At 34.7% G+C, this 23,221-nt stretch overlaps 1 protein-coding gene across 1 annotated transcript in view; it reads right to left on the reverse strand.

Annotated features, from left to right (window-relative positions):
- LOC150078328 (erythroid differentiation-related factor 1) overlaps positions 1-23,221 on the reverse strand; it is a 257,306-nt gene that overhangs the window by 203,011 nt on the left and 31,074 nt on the right. Inside the window, exon 3 of the mRNA XM_090384532.1 lies at positions 21,481-21,544. Coding sequence (XP_090240658.1) covers positions 21,481-21,544 — 64 coding nt within the window. The remainder of the gene's footprint in view (positions 1-21,480; positions 21,545-23,221) is intronic.

Here is a 23,221-nt window from a genome sequence, read left to right on the forward strand (position 1 = left end):
TTCTAACTATCAACCATCAGCTGGTTAAAGGCAAATTTCCACACATCTATAATTGTCTCTCCTCAATTTCAATTTATGTTCCCTCAAGTGAGTAATCTGAGCAAGAGGAAGAATCCCATTAGCACTGAGCTTGCTCAATCCATTCAAGGCCTTATACAACTCAATCAGATCACCTTGCAGTTGCCTAGTCTCCAGGTGCTACAACTTGCAGAACTTGAGCCTTTTTTGGTAAGAGGCCCCCTTCATTCCCCTCACCAATCTTGTTGCCCTTCTCTGTACACACTCATGCAACTCTACATTTTTCCTAAAATTATGCTCCCAGACCTGTATACAATACTCAAGATGTGGCCAGCCCACTGCCTTATAGAAGGGGACAATCACCCCCTTATCCCTGCTAGCAAAATTCCTGTATATCATAGACAAGACCCCCATGAGCTATTCTTGCAGCCCATTTGCACTGCTGAGTAAACTTCATATTTGACTGCACAATTACCCCCAGGTCTTTTTCATTCTCCACTACCCTGAGTGTAGGACCACACAGTTATTATTATTATTGGTATGTTACTCTGAGGTTACTGCTACCCATATGCAGTACTTTGCATTTGTTAATGTTAAACTTCAGTTGCTACTTCTCAACCCATCTGTTGAACTTTTCCAGATCCTGTTGCAGTAGCATACTATCATTACTGTCCTTAACAACCCTACTAACTTTCATATAATCTGAAAACTTCGATATTAACCCTGATATACCTTCATCGATATCATTGATAAATACCAAAAACAACAATAGGCCTAAAACCGAACCCTGGGGGACCCCACTAATAACATTAGTCCAAGAAGAGCAGTGTCCATTGATAACTACTCTCTGTCTTCTCCCACTGAACCATCCTTTTATCCATTGTAGCAACTTGCCCTTAATGACATACTGCTCCAATTTGTAAAGTAGTCTTCAGTGTGCCACAGTATCAAAAGCTTTCCTAAAATCCAAGTGTATGATATCAAAATTATTCTTTGTATCCAGTTATTTTGTTACCACTTCATAGTATCCAATCAAATTTATCAGACAAAACTTCCCCTTAACAAACCCATGCTGTGTCTGAACTATAACTGCAGTCTTATCTAGATGATTGCTGGGAGAACATAATTGGGAGAACGAGTGTAGCCTTGTGCAGGCAAAGTTTTTACTGCTCCTGGAATAGAGAAGTTTTTTTTATGTTTTATTAGCTTAAATTGGCATATTAACTTATTTTCTAGAGTAGCTTTATATTCCTAGTTACGATACTTAATTTAAAGTTTAACTTAGAGATTTTTTGGGTATTACTTAGTATCGGTAAGGATATCAAATCCACGTGTTACAAGTTGCAGCTTCGCTGAATGAGAAGTTTTTTAGCCATATTTAGCCGCTTTATTGACCAATTGTTATATTAAATTATTTTCTATAAGTAGCTTATAGACCAAGTCAAGATCCTTAGTTTATTCTGAATTGAGACAGCGAGATTTGGAAGTTAATTAATACTTAAGTGTCCATAGATTTACCGTTCGTAACTTGCCACCATTGTTATACGATACAACGTTATATCCCGAACTAGATAGCCTAAGCTTAGTATAGTATAGTATAGTATATAATATAATATTGTCAATTAATCAGTAAAATCTATTAATCTTGTTAAACTTCATTGCCAATAAAATTGTACTTTTTAACTAAATACATATAACAACTTAGATAACAAATGTAACATAATTAATTAATTCATAACTTGATACGGAAGTTATATAAATGGAACTCATGGATAATACTCGATACTGAAAAATATATATAGCGTTATAACTGTGTTGGGATACAAGTTTAGGGTTATAATTTTGCACTGAAATTGAAATTAAATCGAAATCATAACTCGCACCAGAGCAGCAAAGCAGAAGGCTCAAGTTAATGGGAGTGCTATGGCTCAGTGGAGAACTGAGGGGGGCAATTGCCCTCTGAATCACAGCCTTTTAAAATGCACTGCTTGCTTGATGTTTGTGGAGCAATCGGGTACGGGACATGATATTGCCATGGGGGATGTCTTTGTGTGTACACGATGACAACTCAGCATTATTATGGGTCTATATGAGAGCTTGAAGGTCAGGGTGGATGCCCTCGAAGTATCTAAATTGAGCGGCTCATCAAGCTCTCTGCTGCCCACATCAAAGCCAGAGCTTGCACTTGGTCATCACGCAACACAGCGGCAACCCCCAAGGCAGAATGCGCTGGTCCCACAGGAACTAGTAGTTGTTGGTGACTCTATTGTTAGGGAAATGGGGAATATGCTTTGTAAAAAGGAAAGGTGGAACAGGACCAGGGTATGTCTGCCAGGGGAAAAGTTTGATGACATTCTAGAGCAGATATCATCTTTTAAGGGCACAAAAGGTGATATAGTTGCAAACGTTTGCACTAAAGATATTAAGAGTAGGAGACCGTCAGAATTACTTAACAAGTACAGATCACTGTTGAAAAAAAGCCGTGAATTAGGGTTGAATTTGAAAGTGTCTACAATTCGGGTTAGACACATAGGAGGGAGTATAAGATGAGAGCCTTTTTGATCAATTTGGCCCTGGAAAGATTGTGCAAGGCTCAAGGGGTAGAATTTTTTTCAGCCTTGTCTGTACTTGTTAACAGGAGAGACTGCTTCTACAGGGATGGAATACACTTAAATAGAAAGGGTACAAGAAAATTTGCTGATGATATCGAGGCAGTGTTAGGCGGGATACAAGTACTAACAGATTAACAGTAGCCACTGGCAGAGGTGAAAGCAGTTCTTGCACTGCTTCTATTGGAATGAGCAACAGCCTGGAAAATAAGATGCAGGATATTTCAGGGACTGCTGGGAGTCATTGCGGTACAAGTAAACACATGGGTTGTGTTAGGGTAGCTAAGAATAGGAACAGGTGCATGTATATACTTGCGTGTACACCAACGCTAGGACTTTGGTAAATAAATTTGATGAATTTGAGGTATTGCTCAAAACATCAAAGGCAGATATTGTTGGGATATCAGAGACATGGTGTCACACAGATATAAGGAATGCAGAATTGGAATTTGGGGAGTACAATGTGTACAGAAAGGATAGACAGGATAGGAAGGGAGGAGAGGTTATGCTATTAGTTAAGAAACACATAAAATCCAAGGAAGTGAAGCCAGTCGACATCGCTGGACAGTGCAGTATCGAGTCAGTTTGGTGTGACATAAGCACTGGGAGATCAAAATTGAGAGTAGGAGTGTGCTGTAGGCCTAATGACTCTGATGAGTATAATAAGAAACTGTACAGGGAAATAGAGTGGGCCAGTAAATCAGAGTCTTAATAATGGGCGATTTTAATTTCCCAGATATTGACTGGAATTTGTGGGTTGGTCATTCACACACTAGCAAGGCTTTTGTGGATTTACTGGATGATTGTTTTCTACATCAGCATGTTCGGGAGGCAACTAGAGGGAGTAATACTCTTGATCCGATTATCAGTAGTGATTCTTCATGCATTAAGAATATGCAGATAAAGGAACCACTAGGTGGCAGTGATCACAGTGTGCTGAAGTGGGATTTACTCAAAGAGGTAACTACCATCAGGGGTAAAGGAAAGGGTTTTTGCTTTTGTAAAGGCGACTACGATGGTCTGAGACAGTATGTTACCAACAGCAAATTCAAAATGGGAAGCATTCAAAGAACTTATCTTGGAAGCTACTAGGCTTTACATACCAACTAAGAAATATTGTTCAAGGTTTAGTCCTAAATGGATGTCAGATGAACTAATGAGACATATGGCAGAGCAGAAAAATGCATGGGATACATATAAATTAACATGTGACAGAGAAGCCTATGATAGATATAAGCTGGTCTGTAACCAAGTTACAAAGGAGGTTAGGCAGGCGAAGGCAGATTACGAGAAATCTTTGACAAAGGATGCAAAGAAAAACAACAAAGAATTCTTTACTTATGTAAACTCTAGAACGAAGGGGATGAATCAGATTGGTCGACTTGATATCGATGGTTCAACTATTGATGATCCTTCTCAGGTAGCTAACAAACTAAATGAATAGTTTGCATCGACATTCACACGAGGAGTTATTCAGTGAGGGGAATGCCAGAGATGTATTCAACTCTGGCAGTAAGCTAGATAATCTTGTAATAACTGAGAGTAAAGTGGAGGAGAAATTGTTGAAGATAAACACAAGAAAGGCACATGGGGTGGATGGGATCTATCCAGTTATATTAAAGGAGGCAGCAAAGGAAGTAAGCAAACCCTTAGCCATAATTATGAGAGCTTCCTTGGACTCAAGGGAGGTACCTATAGACTGGAGATGTGAAAATGTGACCCCAATTCACAAAGGAGGATCAAAGGCTGACACAAGTAATTATAGACCTGTGAGTTTAACTTCTGTTCCAGGAAAATTAATGGAGGCACTGGTTAAAGAAGCACTGCAGGTTCATCTATACACAACTTCAGTTATAGCTCGGACACAGCATGATTTTGTTAAGGGAAAGCCTTGCCTGACCAATTTGATTGGATACTATGATGCAGTCACAAAAGAACTGGATGCAGGGAATAACTTTGATATTATATATTTGGATCTTTAGACAAGACTTCAGTCTTGTCTAAAGATCCAAATTTTTAGACAAGACTTCAGTTATAGCTCAGACACAGCATGGTTTTGTTAAGGGGAAGTCTTGCCTGACCAACTTGATTGGATACTATGATGCAGTCACAAAAGAACTGGATGCAGGGAATAACTTTGATATTATATACTTGGATCTTAGAAAGGCTTTTGATACTGTTGCACATGGAAGACTGCTACACAAATTGGAGCAGTGTGACATTGGAGGCAAATTGCTGCAATGGATAAAGGGGTGGTTGAGGGGGAGAAGACAGAGAGTGGTAATCAATGGACACTGCTCATCGTGGACTGATGTTATTAGTGGAGTCCCTCAGGGCTCAGTGTTGGGTCCATTATTGTTTTCTGTATTTATAAATGATATTGATGATGGTATATCGGGATTAATGTCCAAGTTTGCAGACGATACAAAGGTTGGCAGGGTTGTCAAGGACACTACTGACACTATGCTGCTGCAACAGGATCTGGAAAGGTTGAGCAGATGGGCTGAGAGGTGGCAAATGAAGTTTAACATTAACAAATGTAAAGTACTACACATGGGAAACAGCAACCCCAGAGCAACGTATCAACTCTGTGGTACAACACTGACAGTGGTAGAGAATGAAAGGGACTTGGGGGTGGTTGTGCAGGCAGATATGAAGTTCTCTGAGCAGTGCAGACGGGCTGCAAGAGTAGCTCATGGAGTATTGTCAATGATATACAGGAATTTTTCCAGCAGGGATAAGGAGGTGATTATTCCATTGTATAAGGCGATGGTCAAGCCACACCTAGAGTACTGTATACAGGTCTGGAGGCCTCATTTCAAGAAGGATGTAGAGCTGCTGGAACGAGTACAGAGAAGGGCAACAAGATTAGTGAATGGAACAAAGGGGTGCTCTTACGAAGAAAGGCTTAAGTTTTGCAAATTACAGTGTCTGGAGACTAGGCACCAGCGAGGTGATCTGATAGAGGTGTATAAAGCCTTGAATGGTTTAAGCATGCTCAATGCTGATGGGATTCTTCCTCTAGCTCAGAATAATCACCTGAGAGGGCATAAATTCAAATTGAGGAAAGACAGATGTAGGATAGACGTGCGGAAATTTGCCTTTAGCCAGCGGGTGGTTGGTTGGTGGAACAGACTTCCATCCCTTGTGGTGGAGGTTGATAGCCTAAATAAGTTTAAGGCTCAGCTGGACAGGTATTTTGAACGAACAGAGGGGTGAAGTGGAAGTGGTTTTTTTTTTTTGGCTGATGCTGCATAAGCTTGCTTTCTTGCATCAAATGCCTCTACTAATGCTAATGCTAATCTTAGAAAGGCTTTTGATACTGTTGCACATGGAAGACTGCTGCACAAATTGGAGCAGTGTGGCATTGGAGGCAAATTGCTGCTATGGATAAAGGGATGGTTGAGTGGGAGAAGACAGAGTGTGGTAATCAATGGACACTGCTCATCGTGGACTAATGTTATTAGTGAATCCCTCAGGGTTCAGTGTTGGGTCCATTATTGTTTTCTGTATTTATAAATGATATTGATGATGGTATACCAAGCTTAATGTCCAAGTTTGCAGATGATACAAAGGTTGGCAGGGTTATTAAGGACACTACTGATGCTATGCTGCTGCAACAGGATCTGGAAAGGTTGAGCAGATGGGCTGAGAGGTGGCAAATGAAGTTTAACACTGACAAATGCAAAGTACTACATATGGGAAACAGTAACCCCAGAGCAACGTATCGACTCTGTGGTACAACACTGACAGTGGTAGAGAATGAAAAAGACCTGGGGGTAATTGTGCAGACAGATATGAAGTTCTCTGAACACTGCAGACGGGCTGCAAGAGTAGCTCATGGTGTCTTGTCAATGATATACAGGAATTTTTCTAGCACGAATAAGGAGGTGATTTTTCCCTTGTATACGGCAATGGTCAGGCCACACCTTGAGTACTGTATACAGGTCTGGAGGCCTCATTTCAAGAAGGATGTAGAGCTACTGGAACGAGAACAGAGAAGGGCAACAAGATTAGTGAATGGAACAAAGGTTTGCTCTTACGAAGAAAGGCTGGAGACTAGGCACCGGCGAGGTGATCTGATAGAGGTGTATAAAGCCTTGAATGGTTTGAGTATGCTGAATGCCGATGGGATTCTTCCTCTTGCTCAGAATAATCACCTGAGAGGGCATAAATTCAAATTGAGGAAAGACAGATGTAGGATAGATGTGCGAAAATTTTCCTTTAGCCAGCGGGCAGTTGGTTAGTGGAACAGATTTCCATCCCTTGTTGTGGAAGTTGATAGTCTAAATAAATTTAAGGCTCAGCTGGACAGGTATTTCGAACGAACGGAGTGATGAAATGGGGGTGGTGGTTTTTTTTTTTTTTTTTTTTTTGGCTGATGCTGCATAAGCTTGCTTTCTTGCATCATATGCCTCTACTAATGCTAATGATCCTGAATCACTTTCTTAACTAGTGACTACATTATTTTCCCCCGGAACAGAAGTTAGACTAACAGGTCTGTAATTACCCGTGTCACCCTTTGATCCTCCTTTATGAATTGGGGACACACTTACACATCTCCAGTCCATGGAAACCTCCACTGACTCCAAGGAAGCTTTCATAATTTTGGCTAAGGATTTGCTTACTTCCTTTAATATAGCTGGATAGATCCCATCCACCCCAGGTGCGTTTCTTATGTTCAATTTCAACAATTTCTCCTCCACTTTGCTCTCAGTTATTACAAAATCATTTAGCTCCCTGCCAGAGTTTAATAAGCCTCTGGCCTACATTTCCCTACAGACCTCCTCATGTGTGTGAATGTAGATGCAAAATACTCATTGAGTTTTTCAGCTACCTCAGCAGGTTTATCAACAATCAAACCGTCACTGTCAAGTGGACCAATCTGATCCAACCCCTTTCTTCTAGAGTTTACATAAGTAAAGAAGTATTTACTTTATTTCTTTGCATTGTTTGCCAAAGATTTCTCGCAATCTGCCTTTGCTTGCCTAATGTCCTTTGTGACTTGATTACATACTATCTGTACTGTTATCTGTGTCTCCTGTTAATTTATATGTATCCCATGTGGTTTTCTTCCATGCCACGAGTCTTATTAGGTCATTTGACATCCATTTAGGCCTAAACCTTGAACAGTATTTCTTAGATGGTACGAAAAGCTTCCTAGTAGCTTCCAAGATTAGTTCCCTGAATGCTTCCCATTTAGAATTTGCTGTTGGTAACATCATCAGTTGGTCCCACTGTATAGAATTTAAAACTCTCTGAGACCACTTAGTCACCTTTACGAAAGCAAAAACCCTTCCCCTTACCCCTGATGGCAGTTACATCTTTAAGTAAATCCCACATCAGTATGATCACTGCCAACTAGTGGTTCCTTTATCTGTAGATTCTTAATGCATGAAGAATCACTGCTGATAATCAGATCAAGAGTATTACTCCCTCTGGTTGTCTCTCGAACATGCTGCTGTAGAAAACAATCATCCAATAAATCCACAAAAGTCTGGTTGGTGTGTGAGTGATCAACTCACAAGTTCCAGTCTATATCTGGGAAGTTAAAATTCCCCATTATAAGACAATCTAATTTACTGGCCCGCTCTATTTCCTCGTACAGTTGTTCATTGTTCTCATCAGAGTCATTTGGCCTATAACACACTCCTACTCTCAAATTGGTTTTCCCAATGCTTTTGTCACACCAAACCGACTCAACACTGCACTGTCCACCCATGCCAACTGGATGCACTTCCTTAGATTTTACGTGTTTCTTAACTAACAGCATCACCCTTCCTCCCCTTCTACCCTGTCTTTCCTTCCTGTATACATTGCACTCCCCAAATTCCAATTCTACACTGCTTATATCCATGTAATTTTTAGATATTTCATGCAAATGAAAGCTGTTATATAGAGTTAGACCTTCAAAATTATAAAATGGCTAATGCTATTTGGCCTTAAAGAAAAAAAAAAAAAAAGTGGGAGGCATGTCTTGTCCTTTCATGTGTTTTTGTAGCCAGCAGGATTTACACTGTCTAGTTAATGAATGGTGTTTTTGCTCACAGCAGGCCAAAATTTGCCTTCTTCAGTAAACTTTTTTTGTTTCCAAATAGTGCAATTTCAAGGAAATTGCACAATTTGGAAACAAAAGGTATTGCCAAAAGATTTAAGTTTATTTAAAAGATGAGACAAACTGTAACACCTTGTTTGAAGACTTACTGGTCCTTCACCAGATATTGGGTGGCCTCTTTTAAGTAAATGGGTATTAACCTTTTGGTGATCTTTAATTGGGCAGTTTAAATCCTGCTGGGTGCAAAAAAAAAAAATCCACCTAACTGCATATAATTAGATAAAAGTTCATTAATGATGTAAAACATTGAAATCTACCGAAAGTTACAATCTGAAAACAAAATAAACAAAATGAGAAATATTACAATCTGAAAGTTATAAAGGTGTTCTGGAGATGTTTATGTCAATTTAATGCAACCGAGGGATAAATTACTCTTTCCACCAGTTTCTCTCTCATTAATTATCAATCAATAGTTAAATATTGCTCCTGAACAGAAAGAAAATCTCATGACCTACTAACAAACTCCCAGAAAAATAAAATTATACACTGTACACCTCAATCATTGTAAGGGCCCTGCAATATTTAAAGACAGATTATCAAGTCCTCCTTCTTCCCACAATAGATAATCTGGCAGTCCCACGGACATTGTACTTTTAAGTATAATACTGTTCACTTGCATGCTCAGATACTGGATTATTAGATTTTCTGGAAAATAAGATGCCAGATTATCAGACATCTATATTACAAAAAATTATATAATACTTTATTCATTTTTATGTATAAGCTTCAATCATTTTCAATCATGTGTTAAATAGATAAATTCTGTATTAATTATAGGTATCATATAATAACATGATGATGAACTACTGACACTGAAGAGAAGTTGAAATGCTGTAAATAAATATATAAGTAATCTTTATTCCCATCACAACAATTTGCCAGAAGTTTTAATGAAGGATCACCAGGATGCCTAAATATCACTAATGGTTCTAGTTATATTATTGTATTGGCAAGCAAAGGCTGCCTATATGAGTCCATAATCCTATTCACGAATTTCACTATTTACAATAATCCTGGGAGATATTCCTCACAAATACCAAGAGCAGGGTGTATAAATAAAACAAAAAAATTTTTTTCCCTTTACAAAATTAAAGATCCAGCATTAGAATTTTTATAGGTGTATTTCAAGATTTTCAGGAAAATGGAATGGTAAGTAATAAACACTAAACGTGTAGACCACAGTCCAGAATAACACAAAGGAACAGTGGGCACAGAAACAATAGTAATTTGTGAAGCCTACAAAAATCAATCAGCAAAAATCCAATGGAAATTTGAATCTTCTTTAAGGATTTTTTTTAAAGAATATTTTAAAATCAAATTAGGCAAGAAATCCTTCCAATTGATTCTGAAACCCACATGCCATTTTTTGATAAAAAAATACTGTTGATAAAAAATACTAATAATGTAAATAAAATACTGTTGATAAAAAATAAAATAAATTTTATTTTTTATCAACAGTATTTTATTTACATCTGAAGTAATATGTACTTATTTACACTAAATCTCTCTTACTTATTAATCTTTAGAGATCAGTGTGTGTCCTCTACTAAAAGATTAATAAGTAAGAGAGATTTAGTGTAAATAAGTACATATTACTTCAGATGTAAATAAAATACTGTTTGATACTCCAGATTATACGTTCTTAATTTTGTTCAGTTGCTCAATCTGCAATCACACAATTTTTGCCAGTCCATCAACGCTAGAGAATTTAGTTCTTCAGGACCTGAAAACTTTTAATAACATGAAAGTTAGACCTCCTAGTATTTTTGCATATTTGAAGGAGGTGGAAATAGTGATTTTCAGATATAATTGCAATATAACTTCATTAATTAATTTTCATTACACTGCATGCCAGACAATTTGAAAATTTAATAAAATATAAAAACCATAACAAACTGTTTTGCCAGTTTTTATTTTAGTCACAGTCCAGTTAACATGTAGGTGGGAATTTTATTTACGCAATTTTTTTTTGTCACATAAGAAGTGAAAAGCATTTAAATATGCCTGATCATATAAAATATAAGTTAGTTTTATTAAATTTCCAAATCTCTATGTAACACAGTGTACTGTAAAAATTCTCCAAAGTAAATTTCCACATTTAAATTGCAATTTAGTAACTTTTAAGTAACTTCATTATCAAATTCAGGATACTATTAACTGGAAAAACACCACTGGTCTGAAAACAACTTTAACATAACTGTCAAGCCACAGTAAAGTAAAGTATTTTCACTCACAATTCTACTTTAAGATTTGCATCAACATGAGACTAATAGTTCGCACTTGTTGAATTCAACTCTGCAAGCAGTTATTCACAATAATAGTTACCATCAGGAAAAATATAATCTGTAGCCAGGCCATTTTTTTTTTTTATTATTATTTCCCTGCTATACTGCATTTATACCAAATAAATGCTTCATTTCTTTTTTTTTTTTTTATTTATGAATCACTGCCACATGGTTTAATAAGTTTAATCACACTCTAAATACTGTCCAAATTGTGAATAGTTGCTTCTCCACATGTCCTTCAATCAACTAAGCTTAATCTCAGCCATACTGTTTTATCTATTAATGTGGCATGTTTACTTATGTCATAAAGTTAGAACAGAGTAGAAATATAATACTCATAAAATTATACTTTGTAAATTTATTAAGTTTTCAAATTGATCATATTTATTATTATCAATTTATAAAGACTTTCAATGATTTTAAACAAACTAAGTTAGAATGAATATTGTTTAACACAGAAAATCACCACTTTGCCTATTTTAGTAGAAATTTAGATAAGCTACACTGCAGAATCCTTTTCATAATTATTTTGCCATTTCTATGTATATTAACAAAATTCTTACTACTGAATTTGAGAAAAATGCACAGTTATAAAATAATTAATTCAATACCACATTTCATCTCTTTGGCAACTGCTTGATATTTAGACAACAAAAATTCATTTTTTTAAAATCCGGGTGCACAGGGTTTTTGCCACCTCAGGGAATTTTATGCTCTACAATTATTCCATCCATATAGTTGAAATACCCAGTACCTTTCAAAAAAATTTTTTTTTTTTTTTTTGCTTCTCTACTGAAAATTCCAAAAATTTGTGTATTATCATGCAAACAGGAAAAATGCAGGATCAAGTATGACAAGCTACTGTTCCTATGTGTCATACAATAAACTCCTATTACAGTACTTTCAAAGAATTTAGCCCTGAGTGCACTCTAAGTGGAGATCAGAAGTTTACTGCATTGGATCACAAGAAAAGAATGTTAAAAGCAGGATAGCACTATAAGTGGGAGTGCTATAATGGCAGTTATTACTATATTCCTTCTTCAACTGTGTTTTGCATCTGCTAACAAATTTTCAAGGAAATTCATGTATTGGAAACCACATTATATAGATGGCAAAAAAAAAAAAAAAAAAACTGGTGTCAAATATAAAACACCATACTATATATTGGATGAAAGATGAAGTTCATGTTACTCAACTAGAATTGCTTTTTGAAAATGATGTTAGGAGAGCACCATTCCTGGATGTGTATTTAATCTCATAATAAAATATTAAAAAAAAAAAAAAAATCTACTGGAAGCAATGTTATAAATGTCAAAAAAATTGTGTTAAATTGAAACCTTTGCAGCCATTTTCATCTCCACGTGCCAGAGAAAATCAGTGTTCGATCAAAACAGATACATATAGAAATATTTATCTGAATTGACAGAACACTTCACATCAAACCACAGGTGAATAAAATAATTTGGATGATGTAATTACCCAATTACATTAATGAATAGCTTAATTTTAAATCTACAATGCCAATGTATTACAATAAATCAAGATAATCTAAGGAGAATTCATTGTCTTAGTTTATCTCTGAGAATAAATAATTTAATATGAACCAATAAATGAAATTCTGACTCATTAAATTAAAGCAAGAATATAATTCTTCTAATTCTCACCGAGAATAAAATTGATTTGCATGTGAAGAGGATATTAAAAAAATAATAAAATAAAATAAAGTAAAATTACCAAGCCTAAGTTCCATGAATGTAAATAGAATGATATTTACACTTTTGCAGGTCAAAATCAATAATGTGAGTTAGGAAAGAAAAATGGAAAAATACTAGATTTTATAGTTTTAACTTGTGGCTACTGAATGAGAGATAAATGATTTTATAGACGTTTGCTAACCATCTACAATGATATTAAAATCTAGGATATATTTGTACTGTATTAAATTTTCACCAAGTTTAGATTATGCACTTTTATTTGCTCTTATGGATGTTGATAAGTATTAAATGAACATTTTATTGTAGAATAATTTTCCAATTCTCACTGAATAGATTAAGTTTAATAATTTTCACATCAATGTTGAATTTCATAATGGAATATATGAACATGTTGAAAAGAATTTAGTTTTCATTTTTCCTGGAGCCGCATTAACTGCAACTAAGTTTAAAAGGTTTGTATTTATTATTCACACTTCCTTATTCTTTTTTTTTATTGTACTAGCCAATTACAGCCAGCTTTCCTGCACCCCCCCCCCACTATTTACATACTGTACAGATAATTAAATTGCTTCATTATAACATATTGAAGTTTTGCACTTCATGTGCCCACTCCAGTATAGGGTAATGAAACCCTACAGTTCATGTCATATGAGTTTGAATCTTTGCCAAGAAAAATAGCAATAGTGAGAAAGACGGAATTGGTATTTGAACTTCGATAAATAATTTCACTGTTTCTAAGTGAAATTTGTTTAGTTGTGTGTTAAGTAGCAAAGAAACTAAGCCCATAAGGCATCAATATACTGTGTTTGTAATTGCATGTATCCTCAGTCAGTTAGCTGGTTAAAAAACCTTTGTTTCTAGGAGAAAAAATATGAAACTCTCAACTGAGACCAACTAAATCAACTACACTGTGAAAAGTCCATAAAAATTCCTGGTGTTGTGGATAGGATTTGAATACAGGCCTTTTCCTCTGGGTGTGGGAGGAGAGTGTTATAACCACTATACTACCTGTAAGGGATGAAACAAAACTTTATTTTAGCAGCAAAGAAGCATGCTTTGCTGTATTGAATGAGCAGCACAAAAGGAAAAGAATACATTATCTGTGTTACAGATAATGTTACTTTTTCAGAAAACAGCTGAAAATGTAGAGAGAGAGAGAGAGAGAGATATTAAAAATTTTCCATAGTGAATAAAAGCAGTTCAAATACTGAACCTTGTGCACACAATAGAAGTATGTAAAGAAAAGACAGAGTTTAATAAAATATTTTTTATTGCAGATCTTTGCCATGATAAAATACAAAATAAAGATATCAATTACATAAACACAGTTTATACAATGAGGTGGAGAGATTCATTTAATTATCAATGAACCAAAGGTGAGATTTCAATTGCTGTAATTCCTTAAATTTTATCTACCTTCAGGTTGAGATAGTATCCTCTTCTGATGAAAGAAGGTTGAATTTATTGAAGGCTGAAATGAGTGAATACAGCTCTTAGCAACTTGCTTTCTACATTGTGAAACTGTTCTAATTTCTAATATATGTTCTAAGAATGATTTGCTTTTGATCAGAGATGAAATTTTGTTAATAATAATGCCAGAGTGTAATATTAGTTATAGGTTTGAATACTGTTCTTATAGTGCTTGTGAATGTCTGTCTGTTAGATATATAATATATATATATATATATATATTAAATGTAATTTAAGGTCATAGTTACAGTTGATGGAAAAATTAAAAAAATGGATAAGCAAGGTATGACAAAAGCGCCAAAATGTTCAAAGCAGCAGTAAAGGATGCAAAAGTATATAATATGTAAGAATAGATAAGACTGATAAAGTTTGCAGAGAGGTGAAAATTACACAAAGTGACAAGAACTAGAAGGGTAGGGATAGTAGAAAAAAGAAGTAATGTAGATTTGAAAAAGGCAAAAGAATGTTAATATCCTAAAATTTATGATGAATTTAAAAAATTTTGGGCTGAATCGCAAAGGCAATTTGGAAGTGAAGGAACTGTAAAGTAAAATTATTAATACCAAATGATTAAACAAAATAAAATAAAGGTGGTAAAGGTTTGTCCACCCATCAGAAATGAGTGGGCAAATTTAGTTATAGGTCGAATACAGGGAAGGCAAAAATGCAAAGTCTGATGTCAGCGGAAGTAAATATTGATACATGTTTAGGTATTTCATCAGAGAACTACACCTAACTATGTATCAGGAATTGCATTTCCATACTTGTCCATAACAGTAGAAGAAAAGTTAAATAAAGCCAAAAAAACACAACAAAAAAAATTTAGCACATTCTTTTTCAGTATGGACAAGGTAGTCCCAACGCAGTGTCAAGAAATGAAAAGTATTAAGATAAAAATAAGGATAAGGTTAAAAAATATATAATTAAGTGTTTTCAGAGTGGGAAAAAGGTTTTGAAATATATGTAGATTTCTGAGTAAAAAAATATGGAAAACTATTTGTGTTGGAATTATGTGGAGATTAGAAGAATTAAAATAATTTAGTGTTGGAATATTAGAATTAAAACTAAAATAGTAGTCCCCTGATGAAATACCTAACCATGTATCAATATTTACTTCCACTGACATCAGTCCTTGCATTTTTGCCTTTTCCGTATTCAACTTATAACTAAATTTGCCCACCCATTTCTGATGACAGCTTTACCACCTTTATTTTATTTTACTTTATTTTGTTTAATCATTTGGTATTAATAATTTTACTTTACAGTTCCTTCACCTCCAAATTGGCTTTGCAATTCAGCCCATAATTTTCTTAATTTGTCAAAAATTTTAGGATATTAACATTCTTTCGTCTTTTTCAAATCTACATTACTTCTTTTTTCTACTATCCTTATCCTTCTAGTCCTTGGCACTTTGTGTAATTTTCACCTCCATCTATGCAAACGTTATCAGTCTTATCTATTCTTACATATATACACTGGCGTTCAAAGAAAGTGCATCACCCCTTAAAATTGTAATTGTCATCCGAATAATGTAAGTATATGTCAATATTTCCTTACAGATTGCATCAGCTGTTACTTTTAGCTATATTAGCATGATCTGCAAGAGTTGCAGTCATTCCTTGCTTGTGTCAGGATGGCGAGTTATGTGCAGTTGACGCCACAAAGAACGAGTGCTATTGTTGCTTTATGTGAGGAAGGATGTTCTTCCCATCATATTGATTATAGAGTGTCTTGTAATCAGTCGACAGTGAGTAGATTTCTTTCCAAACTCAAGAATACTGGTTCTGCTGATAGGAAAAAGGGAACCAGATGCAAATTAGTCTCTACACCAAAACAGAACCGCATTTTGAAGCGCTTATGCCTTAAAAACTGTAAAGCTTCTTCATCTGAGCTGAAATGAGAATGGGAAGAACATACAGACATGGTAGCAAGTACAGTAACAGTCAGAAGAAGCCTCTTCAAAAATAGACTCTAATCCGTCGTCCTAAGAAGAAGCTCTCCTCATACAAAAAATGAAAAAGGCCCCGATTAATTTGGTGTAAGGAGCATGCCAAATGGACCCCCGAGCAGTAGAAGTCAGTTATTTCTCAGATGAGAGAAATTTCAACCTGCATGGCTCTGACGTGAGACGGCAAATCTCAAACGATTTGCATAGACGTTGTGAGAATACTATCCAGACTGAATGGTGTCTACGGTGAAATTTCCTACCAGCCAAAAGATATGGGGAGGTGCATTTCATTGCGGTGTAGGTCACCTGCAGTTTATAAAAGGTTCCACAAATGCCATTGGATACCTGGCTATATTGGAAGGCAAATTTCTGCCAACCATTAGAGACCATTTCAACCTGCCAAGTAACTGCATATTTCAGGACGACTCTGCTCTGTGTCATCAGGAAAAAAGTGTAAGTAGGCACTTCTGTAGTTACTTTAGCTTCATTTCTGCATTACAGATTCGACACTAATGTGTTTACATTTGTTACAGGTGAAAAAATGGTTGGAAGAATGGTCCATTACAACTCTTAGCTGGCCAGGAAACAGCCTAGACCTGAATCCTATAGAGAACTGCTAGCATCGTGTGGAATCTGCAGTTGCCAGAAAGAAACCAAAGACCCTTTGTGAACTTCAGGAAGCCATAATTTGTGTTTGGACCCATGAACTATCAGTTGATTATCTTCAGAAATTGATCTTGTCAATGCCTTGACGGTGTGCTGCTGTCATCAGGGCAGCTGATGACAGCAACTAAATTTTGAACCTGGTGAATTTTTCTTTTTGCTTTCCATTTAAAATGATAAACTGAAGCAAACTGAGGACTTTGATAACATTTCAGCCATAACTGTTGTGTTTACCTGTTGTATAAAGGTTGCAAAAGTTCATTTTGGAATATTTTGAGAGCACTTATAAACTATTACTAACTTTGCCTTAACTATTAATAAATATCTTTTGTTTATATTTCTATTTGTGATGCTAGCCATTAATGTAACATACCATTGCAAAAAAGGGTTAGAAATGTGAAATTCTTAGGTGAACACCAGTGTGTGTATATATATATATATATTTGAACTTCCCTATAACGAATTCGATAAATCCAGCGAAAAAATTCGTTATAGAGAAATTTTGTTATACAGAGAATATCTTTTTTATTAGAAATTGTTATCTAATTAGAAAATGAAAACAAATTACATTTATTTTTAATGTATTTTATTTCAAAAACACTTATTTAAATTATGGTTACACAATTTTTGCCGGTAAGTATCAAATTAAAAAAAAATCTGTAATTTTCGTTTGCACAGTACAATTAAAAAATGTCTGATTCTCAAAGAAAACCTCACATTTGTTCAGAGCATTAAAAACATTATCAGGAACATTTTCACAAAACTGTAGACCCATACGAACCGTTTTAAAAGCGTTAATCATTTCTTCACGAGTTGGCTTTTCTACGGGTTGTTCTGATGCATCTTCAGCGTCATCTTTAATTTCTTCGTGATCATGGTCACGTCTAACACTGTTCAGCAGTATTTCATCTTCATTTGGATGTTCTGCTGTAGTCAGATCTTGATCTACACAAACATAACTATCCAGTGTTATTTCATTTTCGATGTTTCCAGACGATTCTAATAATGTCCAAAAGTTTTTCAGTTGTGAAAGGGGCAGTTCATCTTGTTCGTCCAGTTGTTGTTCGACTTCTGTATTCAATACAAATCCCACTTTCAAAAAAAAATTTTGAATAGTGTATTCGGTGACATCGTTTGTCCAAATTTTTGCCAGTTCAGAGATGCAATCTCTAAGGTTAATTGTAACCTCCAAGTTTCTATTGACAATTGTTTGATGCATTGACAATCTTCATTATATTGATTGACACATTGACAATCTTCATTATATTGATTGACGCATTGACAATCTTCATTATTATCCTCTTTCGATAATGAAATTTAATATTTTTAATAAGGCCTTGGTCCATTGGCTGGAGTTTTGACGTTACATTTGGTGGTAAAAACAACAACTTTGCACTTTTAAGTTTGGCAGAAATACTGGCAGGATGTGCCGGACAGTTGTCAATTAACAACATGATTTTCCTTTTTTCTTTTGTTATATGCTTGTCTAGTTTTAATATCTATTCTTCAAAAATATCACTTGTCATCGATGCTTTTTTTTATTAAAGGTGTAGTCAACTTCCAAAGATTTTGTGCCTCTAAAACATCTTGGGCTTTTGATATTCCGATGACTAAAAGTCTTAATTTTTCACTTCCTGTCATATTTGCTCCAACTAGCACAGCGATTCTTTCTTTGCTTTGTTTTCCGCCAAAACATTTATCATCCTTAAAAGCAAGTGTTCTATTCGGTAAACATTTAAAGAATAAACCCATTTCGTCAGCATTAAAAAATCCTTACGCTCATATTCTTCCAAAATCTTCTTTAAGGTATTGTTCCTCCAACTATTGCAATCTTCTTCGCTTACATTAACACTTTCTCCACAAATAACCTTTTCCACAATTCTGTGATGCTTCTTAAATTTATCTAACCACCCAGTGCTCGCATTAAATTCTGTATATCCAAGGGACTGTGCAAATTTCAGAGCTTGTTGCTTAATTATTAGGCCCGATATTGGGATATTCTTTTCACGTATCATTTGCACCCATTTTTGGAACAGCTTTATCAACATCTTCATATATACACAACTTAATTTGCTTGTCTGCTCCTCCTTCAATTGCATTTAAAATTGATTCTCGATTTTATGAAATCGTAGATAAGCTGCTTGCAGGTATGCCACATTTCTCCGCAACAACTTTTTCTTAAAACCCTGGTCGATATCAAAACAATCTTTGCTTTATCATTAATACTTAAACACTTTCTCTTCGACATTGTTTCCGCAATTATAAAAATTATTGGACTGCAGCTCTTGCCGATACACACACAGCAAACTTCGCTGTGCTCGCCATATAGCGAATTGTTAGTACCGCCTACTCAATGACGTTTGCTTGCCAATTCGACAGTATCACGTGACCTTTCCTACCAATCTCTTTGAAAAAATATACAACTTTGTGAATTTGTTTTATTCTGCTTTCGTTCATATGCACACGAAAGAAAATTTATGATTAATGTATGCTGTATGTTACTTTTTAGAAAAAAAAAAAAAAATACAAGAGCATATAGCCTATGTGATTGATGACGAACGAAATAAAAAAAAAAAAAAATTCATGAAAACCATCTACTGGGAGTCCAGTTAGATGAGAATGGACATATCATATAATGATTGACAGGAAGGTCATGTGGTACAGTTGAGGTGAGAAGCGAATGTCACTCAGTAGCCATTACTAAAAACCGACTATGGTAGCATTCTATGTATTGCCGCCGCAGCATGCTAAAGGTTTACTGCAGTGAATTTCGTTTTCCCCTGAGCCAACATCAATTTACAAATCTACCCTATTTATTGTAAAGTTTACAACCACTTTTAAGAAAACCCATTTGGTTTAATAACTGTACCAAAAATGAAACAAAGACCCTCCTACGGGCATCAATGGCCACAACATCAATTTACAAATCTACCCTATTTATTGTAAAGTTTACGACCACTTTTAAGAAAACCCATTTGGTTTAATAACTGTACCAAAAATGAAACAAAGACCCTCCTACGGGCATCAATGGCCACAAGTGTTCACTAAAAGGATGATTATTTAATTTCAGATGCTAATATGCAATTTTGGAAGGAGGCAGTACATTTGAGCGGCTGTTTAGCAGTAAATGCTTGAAAATCTTCAAAAATGCTTTTACTAATTTTGTCAAAAATTTGTTATAGAGAGACTAACACTTCTCTATATGGGGTTAATTTTACATGTAATTTTGTTTCAAGGTGCAATGTTTTGCGAAAAAATTTGTAATACAGAGAAATTTGTTAAACAGAAGTTCGTAATAGAGAAGTTCCACTGTATATATAGTAGTAATATACAACTGTTAAGAAGCAAAATAAGCAGAAAAAGGAAAATAACAAAGTTATCTTATGTTTAATGCTCCAAAACACGAAGTGCACAGTAAAGGAAGCAAAAGGATATAAATAATGTGTGGTTTGTAAACAGATAAAGTGTCTGTGAAAATGGAAATGAAAAGTACACAAGGTGCCTGAACTAAGAGAAGTTTAAGGGATAGTCAAAAGTGGAAGTGAAGTGATGGTTAAACAGGTGAAAGAATTTGAAAAACCTAGTACTGTACAAAAATGAACTGGGACTGAGGAAGCAAAAAAAAAAAAAAAAAAAACAAATAAATAACACTATATTCAGATATGGGAAAGCAATTAGCAAGAGGTCGAATCAGGGGATGGCAAATATGCAAAAAAAAAAAAAAAAAAAAATTATATATATATATATTTTTTTTTTTTTTTTTTCATCTACTATATTGAGTTTTTTCATATTTGCCGTCCACTGATTCGACCTCTTGCTAAAACTACTCTTCCATATCTGAATATAGTGTTATTTATTTATTTTATTTTATTTTTTTCCTTCCTCAGTACCAGTTCATTTTTGTACTAGGTTTTTCAAATTCTTTCACCTGTTTAACCACTACTTCACTTCCACTTTCGACTATCCCTTAAACTTGTCTTAGGCACCTTGTGTACTTTCCATTTCCATTTTCACAGACACTTTATCTATTTACAAACACACATTATTTATATATATATATATATATATATATATATATATATATATTATTTTTTTTTTATTACACTTATCTGAACTACAGCTTTATATTTAATGCTAATTATTTTGGCTATAAATTAAGTTATTTCATCTATACAGCATATGCTACAATCATCATTGCATCAAAATTTTTATTTGTTTGGTAAGTCAGCTTTGCTAAAATAGGAAACAAAAAAAGAGAAAAGGATGAATCTTTAGTAGTTAAAATTCAAGAAAGAATACTACATGTCTATGTCTATTTCGTATAAAGTATTCTTCAAGTTTTAAAGGTGTTTTAAACAAAACCTCTTTCATAATCTCCAAACAAACTTTATGGGAAGATTGCAGAAGTAAAAGTGTTAAACAGTAGTAAATAATAAAAATCTGTAAGTAATTAAATTTAAATAACCAGTCACATGAAATGTGTTTAAAACTGGTACCAAGAAATTTCTAGAAAAAAGTTAACCTTTACACAGCAAAATTATTAATTTATATGGAGAAAAACTGAAATTATTTAAAAATAAATTATTTAAGAATTATATTTAAAAAAATAAATATAACTATAATTATATAAAAAATGAAACAATGACCAAACATTTACCTCCGCATCAGATATAACATCCACTTCACCCACACAGTCAGTGAAATTGTTAGCCATCTGAAAACTAAACTAAATAAAATTAATAAATTATATATATATATGTTTTATTTAATTAAATGTTATAGATATGCATTAATCTATACACTGCACTCATTCTACAAAGACCTGAGAGAAAGATGGATTTTATAAATATTATTTTAAGTTAAAAATTTTTCTCTGAAACATAACACAGTCTGTATGTAAGGTGACCTTCTCCCCATGTACTTTTTTTGATTTTGAAAATGTCTAAAATTTTACTTGTACTTGGGTATCTAATAGATACTATCTATGATAGTTGGTTACACTCATCACAATTATTTGGCCTGTAACATACCACTATTCTTATTTTTGTTTTCCTGATATCACAACAGATTGATTCAATATTACACTGACAACTCATGCCTATTCAGTACACCATTTTAGAACCTATGTTTTTAACTAATAGCATACCAACTTATAACATCTGTACTTTCTATAAACACTATGCTCACTATATTCAATTCTGTATCCTCCATATCAGCGATACCATGTTTCTAATATTCCTACTATATTAGTATTTAATGATTTAACTGATACCTCAATTCATCAAATCTATTTAATATACTCCTAGCATTAATACATGAGTAATTGCATCTGTCCGTTTGTACTCTTAGTCAATTTAGCCCATATAAATGCAAGTTCCATTAGAAACCCCAGCAAGCCTTTCAATTAACTCCCCTGTTTTACAGTTACTGAATCATGATGAAATTTAAGCCCTCCTCTCTTTAATATTCCATGGCAGGGCGGATTTGCGATTTATACAGAGTGAGCAGCTGTTTGGAAGAAAAGTAACGCCGAGAGCGAAAGAGAAAACCAAGTTTTTTAGATGCAGAGGAAGCAATATTTGTAATGTGCTTGTGCCAAGAGAGATTAGAAGTCAGGGTAATCCCCAAAAGAGATATATTCCTTTGCCTAGAAATTGGAGTGTCACTAAAGATAAGCATAGGAGCAGAAGAATCCTTTTTGTGAGATATAAGACAAGACTGAGTTTTGGAAGGGTTGAAATCAACTAAGTTGTCTTTGCCCCACTGGAAAATTACCTGAAGATCGGCATTTAAAGAATTGGTAGCAGATTTTCGAGAAGTTGGAGCTGATTGAGCAGGACAAGGTTTCTCAAAATGGAAAGTTGAATGCAATGTGCTATCATCGGCAAAACTATGGATAAGATTTCCAGTCAATGGAAGAAGGTCATTGATATACAAGAGGAAAAGAGTGGGGGAAAGAACTGAACCTTGGGGGACACCGGCATTAGTGGAGAAGTTAGAAGACAGAGAGCCATCAACCATCACCCTCAGTGAGCAATCAGAGAGAAAACTGGATAACCAATTACTAAAAACAGTTGGCAAACCATAAGATGGAAGCTTGTTTAGATCTTTATGCCAAACATGATCGAAAGCCTTTGAGATGGCAAGAGCAACTACTTGTGTTTCACCGAACCTTTCCATTGAATTTGTCCATAAATGGGTAACATAAGCGAAAATATAACCACTGAATTGACACTGACGGAATCCATACTGGCAATCGTTGATCAGATAGAAGGTTTCTAGGTAGTTTAAGAGTTGGCAGTTAATTGATTTCTCCATTAATTTAGAAAGAGCAGAAGTGGTTGCAATGGGATGATAATTGGATGGGAGGGATTTGTCACCCTTTTTAGGAACTGGCT

The sequence above is a fragment of the Mastigoproctus giganteus genome, chromosome 11 (genome assembly GCF_048544385.1).
Source record: "Mastigoproctus giganteus isolate SK-2022 chromosome 11, ASM4854438v1, whole genome shotgun sequence".
NCBI lineage: Eukaryota > Metazoa > Arthropoda > Arachnida > Uropygi > Thelyphonidae > Mastigoproctus > Mastigoproctus giganteus.